The sequence below is a fragment of the Carassius gibelio genome, chromosome A7 (genome assembly GCF_023724105.1).
Source record: "Carassius gibelio isolate Cgi1373 ecotype wild population from Czech Republic chromosome A7, carGib1.2-hapl.c, whole genome shotgun sequence".
Lineage (NCBI taxonomy): Eukaryota > Metazoa > Chordata > Actinopteri > Cypriniformes > Cyprinidae > Carassius > Carassius gibelio.
The window spans coordinates 28,532,747-28,548,257 of record NC_068377.1 but is presented as its reverse complement, the minus strand read 5'-3'; the positions used below and the strand labels follow the sequence as shown (position 1 = coordinate 28,548,257).

Genomic DNA, 15,511 nt, shown 5'->3' with positions numbered 1-15,511 from the left:
ATTGAACCAGTACCCTTAAAAGGTACAATGTTTTCACTTTTATAAGGGAACAAAATATATATGCATAGCCATACATTGAATATACATTGTTTTAGGCCCACTTTTAATTACCTGTATGATTTTAACTAAATGTTTTGTTTTTTACAGGGGTAAAAAGATTTAAAACTGCAAATATACAGGAAAATAATATTAACAAATTATTTTATGCAGAATTTGATCCATTACATGAATGCTGCACTCATATTGGGGGAAACAATACATTAGTGGACTTCCAAACTTGTAAGCAGACATGCAATTTGACAGGAAGGTGAAAAGCCGAAAGGCACATGACAGTGTCCCTAGAAACGGTCTACTGTCCATATCGACAGAGGAGATAAAGGGAGACACTCTGACCAACAGCTGAGCTTTTAGACAAAGGAGGGAGGACTGCAATCACGCTGAGGCTCAAATCATTCGACACCTTCACACTGGTGAAAATCACATCAGATTTCTGTTTTCATAAATCCCCAAACAAGGGGAAGGAAACACAAACAGACAAAAATAAGTCACGTTGAGAAAAGTGCAGTCGAAAAAGAACCACCTTTATGCAAATTATTAGCTCACACAAAACTGAATTTTTTTTTTTTTTTTTCGTCTTGAACACATGCTGTTGTGTGATGGACTCCATCAACATAATTTTTTACTCTTGAAAGCATATCTTCACCTGTAAAATCTTTTTTCTAATTTTCCATTGCTCCTTCATTTTCTTTTATTTGCCACATTGATGGTGCAGTCAGCTTCACTGCACCACTGTCACAAATGACTGACTGGTGACTCATCCACTTACATACTCAATATCACTCGCTCTTCATTTTCTCTCTTCAGCACTTTGCTCTAGCATCTTTGCTCTACACACACACAAATAATAATAAATTCCTGACAAAGCCTCCTTTTTTCCAGTCAGTGCAAACATTATACCAACCGAGGTCACAGCATGATGGATGTAAAAAAAAATAAAAAAAATTAAACAAACGAAAAAGGTTGGACGAAATGCTCCACAAGTTTCCCCTAGAAACAGTAACTGCTTTCATTGGGTATAAGGTTATATATAAAAAAGAGATGAGGAACAAATGTCAATGTACTTGAAAGTTTAGGCTGAAATTGTGTTTTATTATTTATAAAATTACATTCACACATAATTCTGTTTTGGTAACCTGACAGATTTTACACAGGTAAAAACATGCCCTCATGCTGAATTATTCAATTGCTTAAAAAAAAAAAGAAAAGAAGAAGAAAAGAAACACAGTTAATCTCAAAATGTTCCCTTGTTTCACACCACGTTTAAAAAGCTATGTAAATACATCACACTTAATATCAAAGCCCTCTTCTGTTATCTGAAACAAGCTACAAATACTCCCTTACTTATTATAACTCAAACGCCACGCTTGCGGTCAGAAACACGTCTTTGGAAAGCAGGATGTAGATCAAGACAAACAGGAAAGAGCTTTCACGCCATTTGTGGTTGAGATTCAGTGTCCTGTCCTCGAAGTAACACACATTCAGACGCTTTACTACTGAGGCTCAAGGGACAGAACAAAATGAATAGACCGCACAATATAGTCCATTCAGTATCGTAACCATTTAAAAAGGTCTATTTAATATTCCTCCCATTTGGTGAATATATCTTCAAAATCGATCCATTAGAAGAAGAAAAAAAACATTAGAAGATTTACTTATGATCCATATGCTGCAATAGCACGTCATTTAAAGTGTTACAAGTACAAATATTTGCATCTTACACAAATAAACATGGCTGGATGGTCAATGTCATTGTTTCCTGAGCAGCTACAGCAGATGTATAGTAATGGCATTTAGGAAGATTCAATTTGGGGGTTTTATCTCCTACAGATAGCTTTTCCAAAGCAGGTCACTTGATCAATGTAACAATAAATCATTCTTTGAAGAAAAAAATTAATAGCTGAGATTGCATGACCTGTTAAAATAGCAAGGCTCAGCTCATTTTTCTAAATATGTTTCTGATTGATAGATTTGAGTGTCTATCTGCAACTCTCTTTCTACAGTGTCTCTTAAGAAAGATGAGATCCCAGCTAGGCAGCCATTTAAAAATTTAAAAAGACAAAAAAAAAAAGGTTGGAATTGAAATACAATCACATGCTGATCTCAGTAGTACCAAAATTAACCCCACCAACCCTCTCTTGTTCCCCAGTTCTCCTCCCACCCTTTGGACCCATTCACATAAACCCACATGTCGCAGTAGTACCTAAATTAAACATCTGTCTTGACTGCATTGGAAACTAGTACTAGGCCAGCCCCATCTCCTCTAGGACGCTCCTGGGTGACTCATCCTCCTGTCCGGAGAAAAGGAGAAAAGTGTTTCCACTGAGGGGTCCTCACAGTGTACTTTACACAATGCACAGTGATAACTTAACTTGGCAGCTTACAATGTGCAATACTCTTGATAATTTAAAAGAATAAGGAGCCACAAGATGAGAATTCAAGTAACATGTCTGGACTTGCCCAGGCAAACAACATTCAAAAATACATAAATAACATGCATGCACACACCTCTTGTAGAAGGTCGGCTTGCTCGATGGCCTTCAGCACGCTCTTCTTGGATGTGTCCTGAATTTCTCCCCCCATAAGAAACTCGTCCAGGATAAAGTAAGCTTTCTCAAAGTTAAAAATAATGTCAAGCTCACAAACCTACATTGGGTACAACGCACACAAAAAACAGTGGAGACGTGAGCACAATCTTGTTTACATGCACAATAATCTGCTCTTATTCTATCACATAAATAAGTCAAAATTCCAGTTCAAAGAAATATGAATAAGACAGCAGTTATATGCCTATATTATTCAATGAGAATTCTGTCTCAAGGAAACATTACAGTTCAAACAAACATTTTTTCCCCATATTTTTGAGAGAAAATCGCATGCTAACCAATGCTGCATGAAAATTAATCAAAAAATACAGCAAAGGCAGTGATATTGTGAAATATTACAGTATTCAGTGTCACATGATTTTTCAGAAATCATTTTGTTATACTGATTTGGTGCTGAAGAAACATTGTGACATTGATATTATCAATAATGTAAAAAATCTGCTTGTGGAAAAAGTATTACCTACTGTTTTCAGGATTCTTTGATGAATACATAGAAATTTCAAGAGCAGCATTTATTTAATAACATCTATTTATAACATTACAGATGTCACTACTCTTAATTTAGATCAATTTAATGCATCATTGATGAAAAGAAATATTAATTCATTTCTAAACCTTGAACTTTTACATGAAAAGTATTACAATTTGAACTGAAAAAAGTACATTATTTAGGACTGTCATTAACTTTAACTTTCTGCAAATCAGTAACTGACTTGACTCATCAATAATGAAACTTGTTAATGAAACGATAATGAAACGATTCAGAAAATTTGTTGCGCGAACTACTAAAGTCAATGTTTCTTAATAAACGGCAAGAACAACCAAAATCGACGCTCTCAACGGCCAAGTCGCACCGCGCCGCTCCTCGACGCCGGCTCACATTGAAAATGAATGACTTCCGGCCACTTTGACGCTCTCGACGCTGGCGGTGTGAACGCACAGTTGGCCGTTGAGAGCGTCGAGGAGAGTTGAAATCAGGGCAACTTTATGGTAATGATCTATGACGCGGTTGGGCAGCAACCAATCGGAACGTAGAAGTCCACCGCTTGAGAGGATTCCAGAGAACGCAGCTCCGACCATAAAAACATAAAAACATATAAAACGACATAAAAAATAGATTAAAAGTGATACGTGGACCAAGGTGTCTGAGATTGTTCATTTTAAGTAAAGGATCTTAATATTTAGTCCACAACAATATTTAATGAGGTTAACTTATAACTTTACCCTCCTTGTGGTTAGTCTGCACGAGATCAACAAGCTGTTTGCTTTGCGGCCGCTTTAAATTCAAAATAAGCATTCGATCTACGTCAGAGCGTCTGAGCGCTCACGAATCTTTCTGCAGCGTCGTGAGCAGAGCGGCAAGAGCGATTTTTGACGCTCTAGACGCCGGCGGTGTGAACGCACAGTTATTGTTGATAAATGACAGGCAACCAGAAAAAAAGCAGCAAATAACATCAACATGGTAGGAGATAAAAGGCTTCATGTGACATTTACTGAGAAAAACAGACATAGGAGGATAAAAGTAGAGAAGAGGACAGACAAAAAAGGCAAAAAAAGATGTGAAAGTAAGGAGAATTTCACAGGTCTTGTGTTGCTGTGATGTGAGGTATGAATTAGTGAGAAAGGAGGAGAGAAAGAGAGAGGCCAGATGAAAGAGGAGCGGTGGCGAGGAATGACTCACGCTGCCAAAGTACTTATCCAGCAGCTCCACAAAGCGATGGATGACCTCCAGAGTAATCAGCTCATTGTCCTGCTCCTCCACCGCACAGCAGAAATATAGACTGGCATACCTGCATACACACACACAAACACACCTCTAATAAATGGACGCATTAGATGTAACCCAATTAAAAAGTGCATACGAAGGCAATCATGTAAACAAACCAAAAATTAGATGGAAATTAGATATCTTGCCTAGGCAACTAACTGAACATTCAACTCTGATATATATATGTTTGTGTGTATAATAAATTAATAAATATAATAATATTAATTCTATAATTGTAGAAGAGCCAAATGACTATTAAAACAAATGAACCCTATGTATTTCTAATAAATCAATTAGAAAGAAAAAAGCATGTGTAAAAACTACACTGCAGGTGCTGGTTGGATGTCTGGGGAGTAGATATGGTGGATGATGACAACAATGACATGAAAGTGTCTCTGAAATACTCTACACTCTTTCTTAGTGCGTGGAAGTGACCATTGAAAATGTAATAAGGAATGACCCAACATGTATGCATGACTGCAGAAATGTTATAGTGAAACCTAATTCTAAATCAAACCTCTATGACATAAAGTAGATGCCGAATCAAGTACATATTAGATGGATTGCAGGTGAAAAACAAAAACAAGCTTCACAATGAAGAACAAGCTGGCTTTTCTTTCAGTGCCCCCTTGTGACTAGAATCGATGACCACCTCTCTTCACCTCTTTTTATTGTCTATCTTGAGTGCAGTAATAGCATTAGATACATACAAAAAGGGCATATTATTATGCAGTGCAAAGGGGCACGAGAGGTTGCTAATGAATTAAGGCAAAGATGAAATGAATTTTGATGTTTCAAACAATTCTACTCTTCAATAACACAAAAAATGAGTCATCCTTCACAAGTTTGATGTACACGTTACTAGACAGTTAAGAGTAAAAAAAAACAGGTCAGCGGGAATATATATGTGAGAACGTATTTGTGAGAAACCAACAACTAGAGAGACATTTATAATCAACATTTCTATCTCACAAAGGCATCAAAAGCATGTGTGGTTTTCTACCTCTTGTAGACTATCTTTAGATCTCTCCATTCCAGGAAGCTGCACATTTTGGGTTTTCTGGCCAGAACCACCTGCATGAGCTCTCGGACCATCTTTTTCTTGTCACGCTCAGCTGTAGCCGTGTACCATTTCTGGAGCCGCAGCTTCCCCTGCCGGCTGAACAGAAGCATAAAGCGCATCTACAGAGACACAGGAGAGGATCACATTTAGAAAAAAAATTATTTCCTACCAGACAATACTCCATATGGCAGAGAATGTTGAGCTAAATAAATAAAAAAACAAACCAGTCTCTGGAAATAAATAATTGGAGTAGTGTTATTTTAGTATAATTTATATACTATTATAGTATTTATTAATATTTACAAGCTTTTTGTGTGCCTGTGTAGTTTATATTTATTTTATTTTATATGATTTATTTATTTTTATATTTTAGTATTTATTTTTAGCTAGATTTTTTTTTAATTTCAGATTTTGTGATTTTAGTATTTCAACTTAAACTTATTTAATTTCAGGTAGTCGTCAAAAAGGTTTCAATTAACAATAATAACACTGAATTTCATAATTAAATACCAAATAAGAAGACCAAAAATATATAACAACAATTTTACTATTTTTTTAAAATTATTAGACATGTAGGTTTTATGAACTCATATTAAGTAAGAAACTACTAGTTTTAGAAATTCACACACCACTACAGAACTAGGCAAGTAAAAACCAAAAGCAATTAAAACTAACAAATAAAAAATATATATTCAATTTAGCTACACATTCAAATAAATTACAACCAAAAACTTTGATGTTGGTAAAAAAATAAAATAAAATAAAAATAAAAAAAAACATCATCTGCATGCATAGTGGGAAAATAAATAAAAAAAACACAAGAAGAAATTACCTCTTTTGCTCCTAATAGAACTTCAGTATCATCCATCATTATAAAATTAGAAAGTGAGCTGGCCTATACATGTCAGAAGTGTTAAATATTTAAGAGGAGAGCTGAAGAGCACTGTATCTGCTCCCATTTGACATGGCCCACATTTCCAACACGGTGCATTCAGCTCAATTCACTTGAAAGGCTAACTATCACATTTTTTGATTAAAGAGCTAGTAAAAACCCACAAAAGCTCACATTAGTTTAATTGTGGAACATTCTTTCCAGCTTGCTAAATTAAGGATTTATACTTTGTGCCAGAATTTATCAGCCTACCCTTGAATAGTCTAAAACTGATGTACTGTGCTTGGCAATGAAAGGCTCAGATGTGGGACAAAAAATGTATTGAGGCCAAAGATGAGAATAGTAACCTCCTAAGGGAAGGAGAGTCTCTTCTTCGACGCTATAAAAAAAGGATTCAAGTGCATATTTAGAGGTCAAATCAAGTGACAGTTTAGCATCCACACATACAGACAAGTTTGTTAAAACCGTGCACTGTTTTTACTTGATCGGTGCAATGCCTTATAACACTTGTTAGTAGTTTAAACACACAACTATCTGACATTAAATTCACACATTTATGAAATTCTACTGTTGAGAAAGAACATGAAAATCTACCGTCTACTGTCTGCTACACTACTCATCTTTACTTACAGCGATGAATGTTTTCTGCCGTTTGTCTAGTACCACAGAAAGAGGGGGGGAAAACGAAAGGTCTTATTTTGAGAAATAAATGCTCTCTTTAGACTGATACTTAAGTAACATGTGTTTATAGATCTCATCTAAGCAAAAGCAAGTTCAGGTCTGTCAGTTTACTTATCATGACAAACAGGGAAATGTTGAACAGACGTTATAGTTTGCTTCCATCTGCTATGATCATTAGTGCTTTCTTCAGTTAAACACTGATGTACTACGTGCTGGATATTATCTCTCAGAGCAGCACTTCCTTTCATGCTTAACTGATTAAACAAAGGAAATATGTTGTGAAATACTTCTATATATTTTTGAGAGAACACAATGTTTTGACACCATAAACCACAGTGAAATGTACTGTGTGGGATTAAAGGCTGACTCGCAGTTCATCTGAATCTCACTCAAATACAAAGCAGCAACTAGATAGAAAACCGTTTCCGGGTCGAATCAACAGTCAAAAGACAGCTTTAAAGCTGAAGCATTCAGGAAATGCTTCGTATGAAAATGCAAGCAGTGAACAGCGTTCAGGTGATTCATTAATAGTGTGCCAACTTCACATATTAAATCCAGCTGTCAAACTGACCGGCTGGTGAACAAACGCTTTGCATTAACGTTACATCACAACGTGATGATATTAATTTATTTGATAAATAAACTGTCCACACTGAACAGACCACCTATAGGGCCCGACAGGTGAGATGTGATTATGAAACAGGGTTTGATGTGTCCAGGAAGCTGACTGTACTAACTTAGCCTTAGCTAGCTGTTAGCTCTTCCTGAAAAGTGCAGATTAATGTCTCTGTAAGAGTATAACTTACCATTTTGAAGGCTTATTGAGAGCAGTCAGTTATTGTCAGTGAAGAGCAAACCGCTTTTCGGTAAATACCGCAAGATATTATCAATACATGTCTAGTTGACTGCTCGTAGTCTCACAGCCCCATTGAAGCAGCTTGGAGTCGCGTTACCCAGTTTGTGAACGAATCGCTCTTTTGAGTCGGATCTTTTCAATGCATCATTTAAACCGATTCGTTAATGAATTGAACACTAGGGTAAACATCTTTATTAATGAAACTTATTCGAAAACTCGTAATACACAGTACAACAACATTTTAGAGTGCTTAATAGTCTTTGCTACGTCGACACGCCAGGGACCACATTTGATCATGACGGAGTTCTGGCATAGCGTGAAAGAACAATTGAGTCGGTTTGTTTAATCGAACAGTTTGAAAGAACCGATTCGCAAATTCGAGCCGGACTTCCCGTCGCTGGAGAGGCGTTGGGTAGCGTCATCATCACCAGCGCGCACGCGCTCTGCGCGTCCCTGTCCCCACAAGACCTGGCAGAAATTCCTCATGCTGTACTGCCTTTACAAGAAATTAATTCCCACTTCTAACAAAAATAAAATAACGTATGTTTTATGTGTTTACGTTTACAAAGCTAAGTTGTGTTTTTTCTTATCTATTTGTAAACCTTAACAGTTTTGCCTCTGACATCTGGGTAAGATGTTCAGATGTTGTTGCCATGACAAAACAGGGGGCTGATTCAGGTTTCCATGGTAACAGAGATAGGGTGGGTTACAGACATTAATATTTTAGTTCCAGATTCGTGCTGCTCACTTTGGGTCATTCATTGCAACAATCATCATGGCAAATTAAATCACAATGACATTTATACTGCCAGCTAGCGCATTTATCTGAAAGGTTATTAGTCCAATAGCACAATCCATTTATCCAATAAGTGTTGCAATTTATTTGACTTTTTTTTTTTTTTTTGCCAAACTTTGAACACAAGATGTCGCCAGCTCCAAAGTAATTGAATAAAGAACGTAAAACGAATTCATGTGTGCGTATGGTCCCTTTTATTATAAAATAAAGCCATTTTAATAAACCGTATTCAAGAAAATATAACATTCGACAATAAATTAATATAAATATGCTACTGTAAAATACAACTTAAAAAAATAAACAAATTAAACAGATGAAACAAAGCAAACAAATGAATTCACTCTTGAAATTATTAGTGCATGTAGAAGCACTGTCTGCAGAGCCTATAAAATTTGTTCATCAAATGTCCCTGATTGTTTCAGCCATATGTTTCAAACAGTAATGCTTTCTTTTTATAGTACATATATATATATATATATATATATATATATATATATATATATATATATATATATATATATATATATCGTTTCTCCCCCATAGCAGGACACATACTGAATAAACAATTATATGTTGCTTAAAGTTTCAATTTAAACTAGAACTCCAAGCATCTCCTGACTTCAGTAGTATGTTGTGTGCAGACTTGTTGGCAGTTTCTTTGGTCCTTCTGTTCACGTGGTTACTTCAGGCACAACCAAGGTGTGTTAGTTTTCCTGAGGCTGGTTTACTTGCCCGCTAAACAACAACGCACCTGTGAATTTAAACAGGGGATATTAATGGAGACAACCAACAACTCCACCGACACATATCCAGATAAAGCAAGCAAAATTAAATGTAACAAGTTAAAGGAATAGAAATGAAAGCACAACTGACCGGTGGGTTTGTGCTGAATGAGGAAATAGAAGGGTCTGTCCAGAGTGATCTCCTCAACAGCCATCCGAGAGTAGATAACAGCCGCTGTGGAATCACAGAAAAAAAAAAAAAAAAGTAAATATGCATTTTGTTTTCACTATAATGACAGTTAATGCAATTAAATAACTGTTGCAGTGTATTGCAATTTGTAGTCTATACCTGTGGCAGATGAGCCTTTAGTTCCTTCTTCATTCACCTCAAGTTTTACTCTCTGAAGGACCTTGGATACACATAAAAGTTCCTCAGCTAATTGGACAAAAAGAGAGAGAAAACAACTTTAGAAAGTGAATCCATTACCATTTATTCTTTAAAACAAAACCCATATCATTGCCAAAAATCAAATCTGGTTATTTCCCATACTCACTGGTAATGCGAGAGAAATCAGCTTTGCTCTGGCTGAAGATTTCTCCAAGACCCATCTTGCTCAGTGTGGACTTCAGATCAATTTCTGTATCCATGGAGAACCTGAGATATCATCATGTTATAACACATACATTAGGCCTCGTATTTTAATATGTTCATCACAATATAAAAATCCTACAAAGGTTTGCAGAAATAGATGCGTCACCTTGGAATAGCAAGTTGTTTGTTAATCTTTCTCATCTGTTTTCTCCATTGGTCAATCTTGCTGCTTCTCAGCTCTGTCTTCAAGGCCAAAAGAGGCACATCCCTCTCAAATGGCATCACCAGAAGCATACTTAGTGACTCCCCCTCATAAGGCACCTCAATGACATCATAGTCCACACCGTCTTCAGTCACAAACTCACCTAGATGGAGAAAAATGTTGTAAATAACCATTACAAATTTCTTTATTTTCTTATCAGTTTTAAACATATCATTTAAACAAATCATTGACACTCACCACAGTTGAATTTTGAAGTCATAGTCATCATAGGAACGGATACGGCACTGCCGTTGACTCTGTGGAATAGCTGTTCCCTGGTAAGTTTAGGGTCAAACGGTGTCTTCCAGACCCCATGGAAGTGGATGGCATTCAACAGGACCAACCGTGTCAGTTCACTCAACACCCCAGAGGGGAGGAAGTCCTTAATCATTCCTAATAAATGAAACATAAATCAGTTAATCGTCTTGTAAATGCGTATGGTGAGTGAGCTTACATTTAACCATTTAGCAGGCATTTTTATTCACACTGATGTACAAATGAGGAACATCACAGGAAATGCAATCAAATTAGAAGGTACTTTAAATTACTTACCACCAGTGTGGTCGGATGTCCAGGAGTTAATCAACTTCCGGGCCATCTCTGGTTGGCTGAAGTTTATTTGGTGAGGGACACTCTGGAAGGCTTTGGTCAGGCTGCGCATAAAAATCTTTTCTAGGATTATCTTCTTGTCAACCATGACACCGCTGGCCACTTCTACCCAGTCTTCACTGGCCAGATCTCTCTGAAGAAGCCTCTGTAGCTTTGGCATTCCTCGTGCTATCAAAGAGAAATAGGGAATCAGAAAAACAGCAATCTTTACACAGTGCATTATGTAAGATAGGAGTTAAACATAAGAATGCAAGATATAAATGATACACAAAAGCCTATTCTCTACATATATATGCTTTATTAAAATGATCCATTCTGAATTATGTAATTTTTCTAAGCTATTCCAGAACATAATAGAATTACATCAACTGCTCTCATTCATCTACCTTGCAGTGAGTAGCCCATCTTGGAGGTGAGCATTCGAAGAGTGCTGCCATAAGCACCCAACTGAGCCATGCCTAGCACTGAAGAGATGCCATAGGGAGAGAGAACCAGATTTCTGTCCGGAGCAGATTGGATGGCTTCGGAGAACACCTGCAGCCCAAAATCTGTCTGTTTCTCCTGCATAAGGTTGCACAAGCTTGACCCACAAAGGGTAAAGATCAGCAGTACACTCAGGCTCTGCATTCTGAATAACTGAGGAAGACAAGTTAGAAGAAGTGTCAGCAGTCAATTGTAAATAGTACAGATTTTATGAAAAAGAAAAAGAAAAAGCTCCATTAGGTTTTTTTTCTTTGTCACAATACAGGTGTCTTCACTTGGCAAAACCACTGAGACCTATAAATGTTTGCACCTCCTCCAAAAACAGAACAAGCTGCTGCTTTACTTTCCCTTGTGAAAATTCTCCCTCATGTGCAAGACACAACACCCACCATTCAAACACAATAACATGCCATTTCTGTTTTGACTCATGCCTCAAAGAATAATACAGCACTTAAGAACATGTGTCTATAAACACGTATCCCAGTTTTAAGATTCATATCTTTATTCTGTGTATTATGTCTGGGTAAACAACTTGTCATATATATCAATTAACAATTAAATTATCCAATTTCACATCTTATTCAGTTCTGCCAATGCCATTCAGTTCAAAACTCATGGGAAAAATCTAACAGAACAAGCAATCATTCACTTGAGCTAAATACGACCATAAGTTTACAACTTTAAAAAGCTCCACATTGGTTATATAAGTTTTGAGTCCATTTGCGGTATGATGCAAAACAAGAATATAAAATTACCTGGAAGACGCTTTAATTTTGAAGAGATCCTTTGTAGATTTAGCTGGTTACTGTGATCTTCAGTGCAGCGCAAGCCTTGAACTGCCCTAAATGTGTGTTGTGAGTAGATCTGTCGCTATTTAAAGTACTTGAGACCTCCCCTTCAGACGCGCACACACACACTAGCGGAAAGTAATGACGTCATCATCGTCTGCCTTTTCATCAGCCTCTACCCTTTTTCACACAGACAAACATAAACACTTTTTCACCCAGTCTCTTTCCTGGTCTGTCTCTCCTTTTTTCACAGTCTAAGTCATAGCAACGTTTAGTCTACTCATTGCCAATTTTGGCAGCATAAAGTATTTGAAGTTTCTTTGTTTAAAGAAAACTCTCGCATCTTCCTTTAAATCAGTTTATTAATGAATGTTATTATTTAATTATCATTTGTCGACTTCAACAACAGTACATATTTACATAATATGTAATAATGAAACGGCAATTATTTACAAAAAACAATTACTCAAGAACAAAACTAGTTTTAGCAAGCACACCTAATCAATTTTAATAAGGCCACTGACAGGACTGGATGTTTTAAAATCTATGCAGTGTCAGGACTGGATGTTTTAACACCAAAATATAAAAGCTGACATAATTCATACCCTTATCACTCTATTCAGCAACCACAATAACTGTAAAAATAGGTTCTTCATCTGAAATCATTAAGAACATTAGGCTGAAGTAACACTGACCCACCTTTCGGAAAGATGACACATCACATGACCATATTTGGTCTACTATAAGCACATTCCTTCAAACATGCTCATGAGGAAGGCCACATTCTCGATAAGGGATATAGGAAATTGTAAGGACCAGAACGGAAGGACAGGAGACATGGAAAACTTGTCTAATGATCCCTGATTTTAGCTTTACTATCAAGACCAGTGTCCTCAGAGACTATGACACAAACTAAATGTTTAAAGAAAGTCTGCAGAGAAGCAGGTCTATATAACAGGGGAAACACACACAAGCCAGTTACTTCTTGTGAGGAATGTTAAAGCACTTATCAACTGTTTTACTGAAATACAATATCTTAGCAACTGGAAGAGCTTTAAAAAACCAGACAATAATAATGTGTCAAAATGAAAATTCACAGGTCATAAAGATTGTATACTCTGAATACAAACATTATGTCATGCTTTAATTAAGTTCACAGAAGTTCTTTATGTCTTTGTTTTCAATTCTTGCATGCAAGTTACAAACAGTTAAATACATTGTTAAATGTACTATAATATCTCCTCTCTCTTGACTTTTGTTATATATACACACTTATGATGATGATACAAGGGGCAACTTTTTTGAACAATGTTGCTTGGGCACTTTCCCACTGAGAATGGGTAACACATTTCTATCTGGAAACTTTAGATTGATTGTGGGCCCTGTATTATACCTGGTTGCCCCTTTAAAGGCATTGACCAGCAACATTACTCAAAAAGGAGCCTTGTGTATCATCACCTTTACACATAGGTGTCTTAAGAATTTAGACTTCATTCCCTCTAACATAATGGCCTATATAAGTCTCTTTGTGTCTATGTTTTGCCACGGGATTTACTAGGATATACACAAGCTCCAGTCTGGATCCAGAACACCTGAGAAGAGATGATGCTGACTCTCAGAGGACCTCAGATGATGGTAATCCTGAATCAACAAACAGAACAAACAAATATTGCTACATGTGTGACTGCATCATATAATAACTATTAATTCTTAATAATATTAATAATGTTAATTGTCTAGCTGACTACGTCTTGTATAAATGTTTCTGAAATATCCTGTCACACGTGCACAAACTGACCATCACCACTTATAAGCTGTTACTAATTATTGCAGAAACATAATTTTCTGTAAAGTTGCTTTGTAACGATTTGTATTGTAAAAAGCGCTATACAAATAAACCTGAATTGAAAATTGAATTGAATATAAAAATTCTGCTATATCATGGATTATTTTATTAGTACTCTAACAGACAAAATACTTATCTGGTACAGTAACATTTTACTTTTAACTCCCTCATAATAATTGTGTCATGTTGTCATGTCAACTGAGCCTCTCCTCCAGTAAACTTTTGAATGGAAAATTGGACTCACAGCACTCAGAAGTTACGCCAACTCCATTTCCCACTGGAATGAGCATGAGAATTTAGTTTCCAGAGGATCTAAGTTTCACTGTCACCATAGTCAATCATTAAGAAAAGTTTGAGAAAAGAACATTCAAAAACCACATTTTGGAAGATTATAATACTTTTATGCAATTCAAAAACTCTAGCTACCTGCTTGAGAAGAAAAAATAGCTTAAAAGTAAAAACAATATTCACCCACAGAATAATACATTATTTTCATTTATTGTTGTTGTTGTTGTTGCTGTTGTAGCACCTTTATTAGCACATTTACATTTGTGTGAAAATCATTCATGGTTTTCGTTATGAGTTCTCCTTATTTTTTCAAGCTGTAATGATATTTCCTGAATTTGGTTTTAACATCCACTATGACAAATCCATCACGAACATGTCTAAATTCCATAAATCTTTTCTCTCTTATTGTGAAAGCAAAATTCAACTGACCTAATGTGGATGTGCTTGTTTTTTGTTTTGTTTTTGTTTTTTCTTGTACATTTTGCAATGTAAAAAAATATCACTAAAATACATTTTATAGCTTTGAAATGATCTCATGTAATAATTTTAATTCCTTTTTCCCCCCTTCAACATCTAAGTCTAATTGGAGAAACAGTCTTAATGTGTTGGTTAAAAACGACTCACCATCATGATCCAGCAGTATGCAGTATCGTGTTGATCGGGAAGGGATGTTCTCACTTGACCTTTACATTCGATCCCATACTCTTAATTGCAGCATTGTCAGGGAGTTTAAACAAACAGTCAGACAATATTTAAATATTTTCTTTGTGGTCATTATGACTAATAACTAATAAACAATAGCTAATGAGTAGGCGAAAGACACCAGATGTGGTTGAGAAGAACTTAATGGAAAACAAATGTACCTTGGTGTTGAGAAAGGGAGCTCTTGAAAGTAAAACTGATGCATCTTTCCTCAGAAACATGAAATCAGTGTATCAGACATGTTGAAGAGTGTAGTTTATTTGACACAGGGCCAAATATGAACCTAATGAATAAACTGAAAATGCAATTCAAAATGTGAACCTACATCTACTCTCTATGTCTGTAAGTAAGATTCTGCTGATGTATTTATATATGTACTACATTCTGACTGCTCTTAAATCTACTGAACTTTTACACAGTGTCCATACCAGCCATGCTGAAGTGAATTATCTGGATTTATCTGGATTTAAGGAATCTATTCTGCTGATGAATGAATGCAA

General features: G+C 36.1%; 2 protein-coding genes across 2 annotated transcripts; both read right to left on the bottom strand.

Annotated features, from left to right (window-relative positions):
• Nucleotides 1-1,128: 1,128 nt before the first annotated feature.
• Nucleotides 1,129-8,045, bottom strand: LOC128017071 (AP-1 complex subunit sigma-1A). The gene is made up of 5 exons (XM_052602210.1): nucleotides 7,874-8,045; nucleotides 5,435-5,613; nucleotides 4,345-4,453; nucleotides 2,566-2,703; nucleotides 1,129-2,348 (listed from the first exon to the last, which is right to left on the bottom strand). Exons 1-5 carry the CDS (start codon nucleotides 7,874-7,876, stop codon nucleotides 2,301-2,303), a joined length of 477 nt encoding a protein of 158 aa, XP_052458170.1. The 5' UTR covers nucleotides 7,877-8,045; the 3' UTR covers nucleotides 1,129-2,300.
• An 845-nt stretch (nucleotides 8,046-8,890) lies between these two features.
• On the bottom strand, nucleotides 8,891-12,301 carry LOC128017068 (plasminogen activator inhibitor 1). Its single transcript, XM_052602209.1, has 9 exons — nucleotides 12,143-12,301; nucleotides 11,291-11,540; nucleotides 10,848-11,072; nucleotides 10,494-10,688; nucleotides 10,200-10,398; nucleotides 9,996-10,096; nucleotides 9,791-9,877; nucleotides 9,593-9,676; nucleotides 8,891-9,470 (listed from the first exon to the last, which is right to left on the bottom strand). The coding sequence occupies exons 2-9, from the start codon at nucleotides 11,529-11,531 to the stop codon at nucleotides 9,424-9,426; spliced, it is 1,179 nt and encodes a 392-aa protein (XP_052458169.1). The 5' UTR covers nucleotides 11,532-11,540; nucleotides 12,143-12,301; the 3' UTR covers nucleotides 8,891-9,423.
• Between the last annotated feature and the right edge of the window lie 3,210 nt (nucleotides 12,302-15,511).

What these genes read in the sequence shown, in the direction of transcription:
- LOC128017071 (XM_052602210.1), bottom strand. An exon ending in TGGATAAGTACTTTGGCAGC is followed by an intron (nt 2,704 to 4,344) that starts GTGAGTCATTCC and finishes TACCCAATGTAG; the next exon opens with GTTTGTGAGCTTGACATTAT. An exon ending in AAGCCGACCTTCTACAAGAG is followed by an intron (nt 2,349 to 2,565) that starts GTGTGTGCATGC and finishes TTCTCCGGACAG; the next exon opens with GAGGATGAGTCACCCAGGAG.
- LOC128017068 (XM_052602209.1), bottom strand. Translation starts at nt 11,531, where the DNA reads ATGCAGAGCCTGAGTGTACTGCTGATCTTTACCCTTTGTGGGTCAAGC. An exon ending in GACTTCAAAATTCAACTGTG is followed by an intron (nt 10,399 to 10,493) that starts GTGAGTGTCAAT and finishes TTCTCCATCTAG; the next exon opens with GTGAGTTTGTGACTGAAGAC. An exon ending in AAACAACTTGCTATTCCAAG is followed by an intron (nt 10,097 to 10,199) that starts GTGACGCATCTA and finishes ATGATATCTCAG; the next exon opens with GTTCTCCATGGATACAGAAA.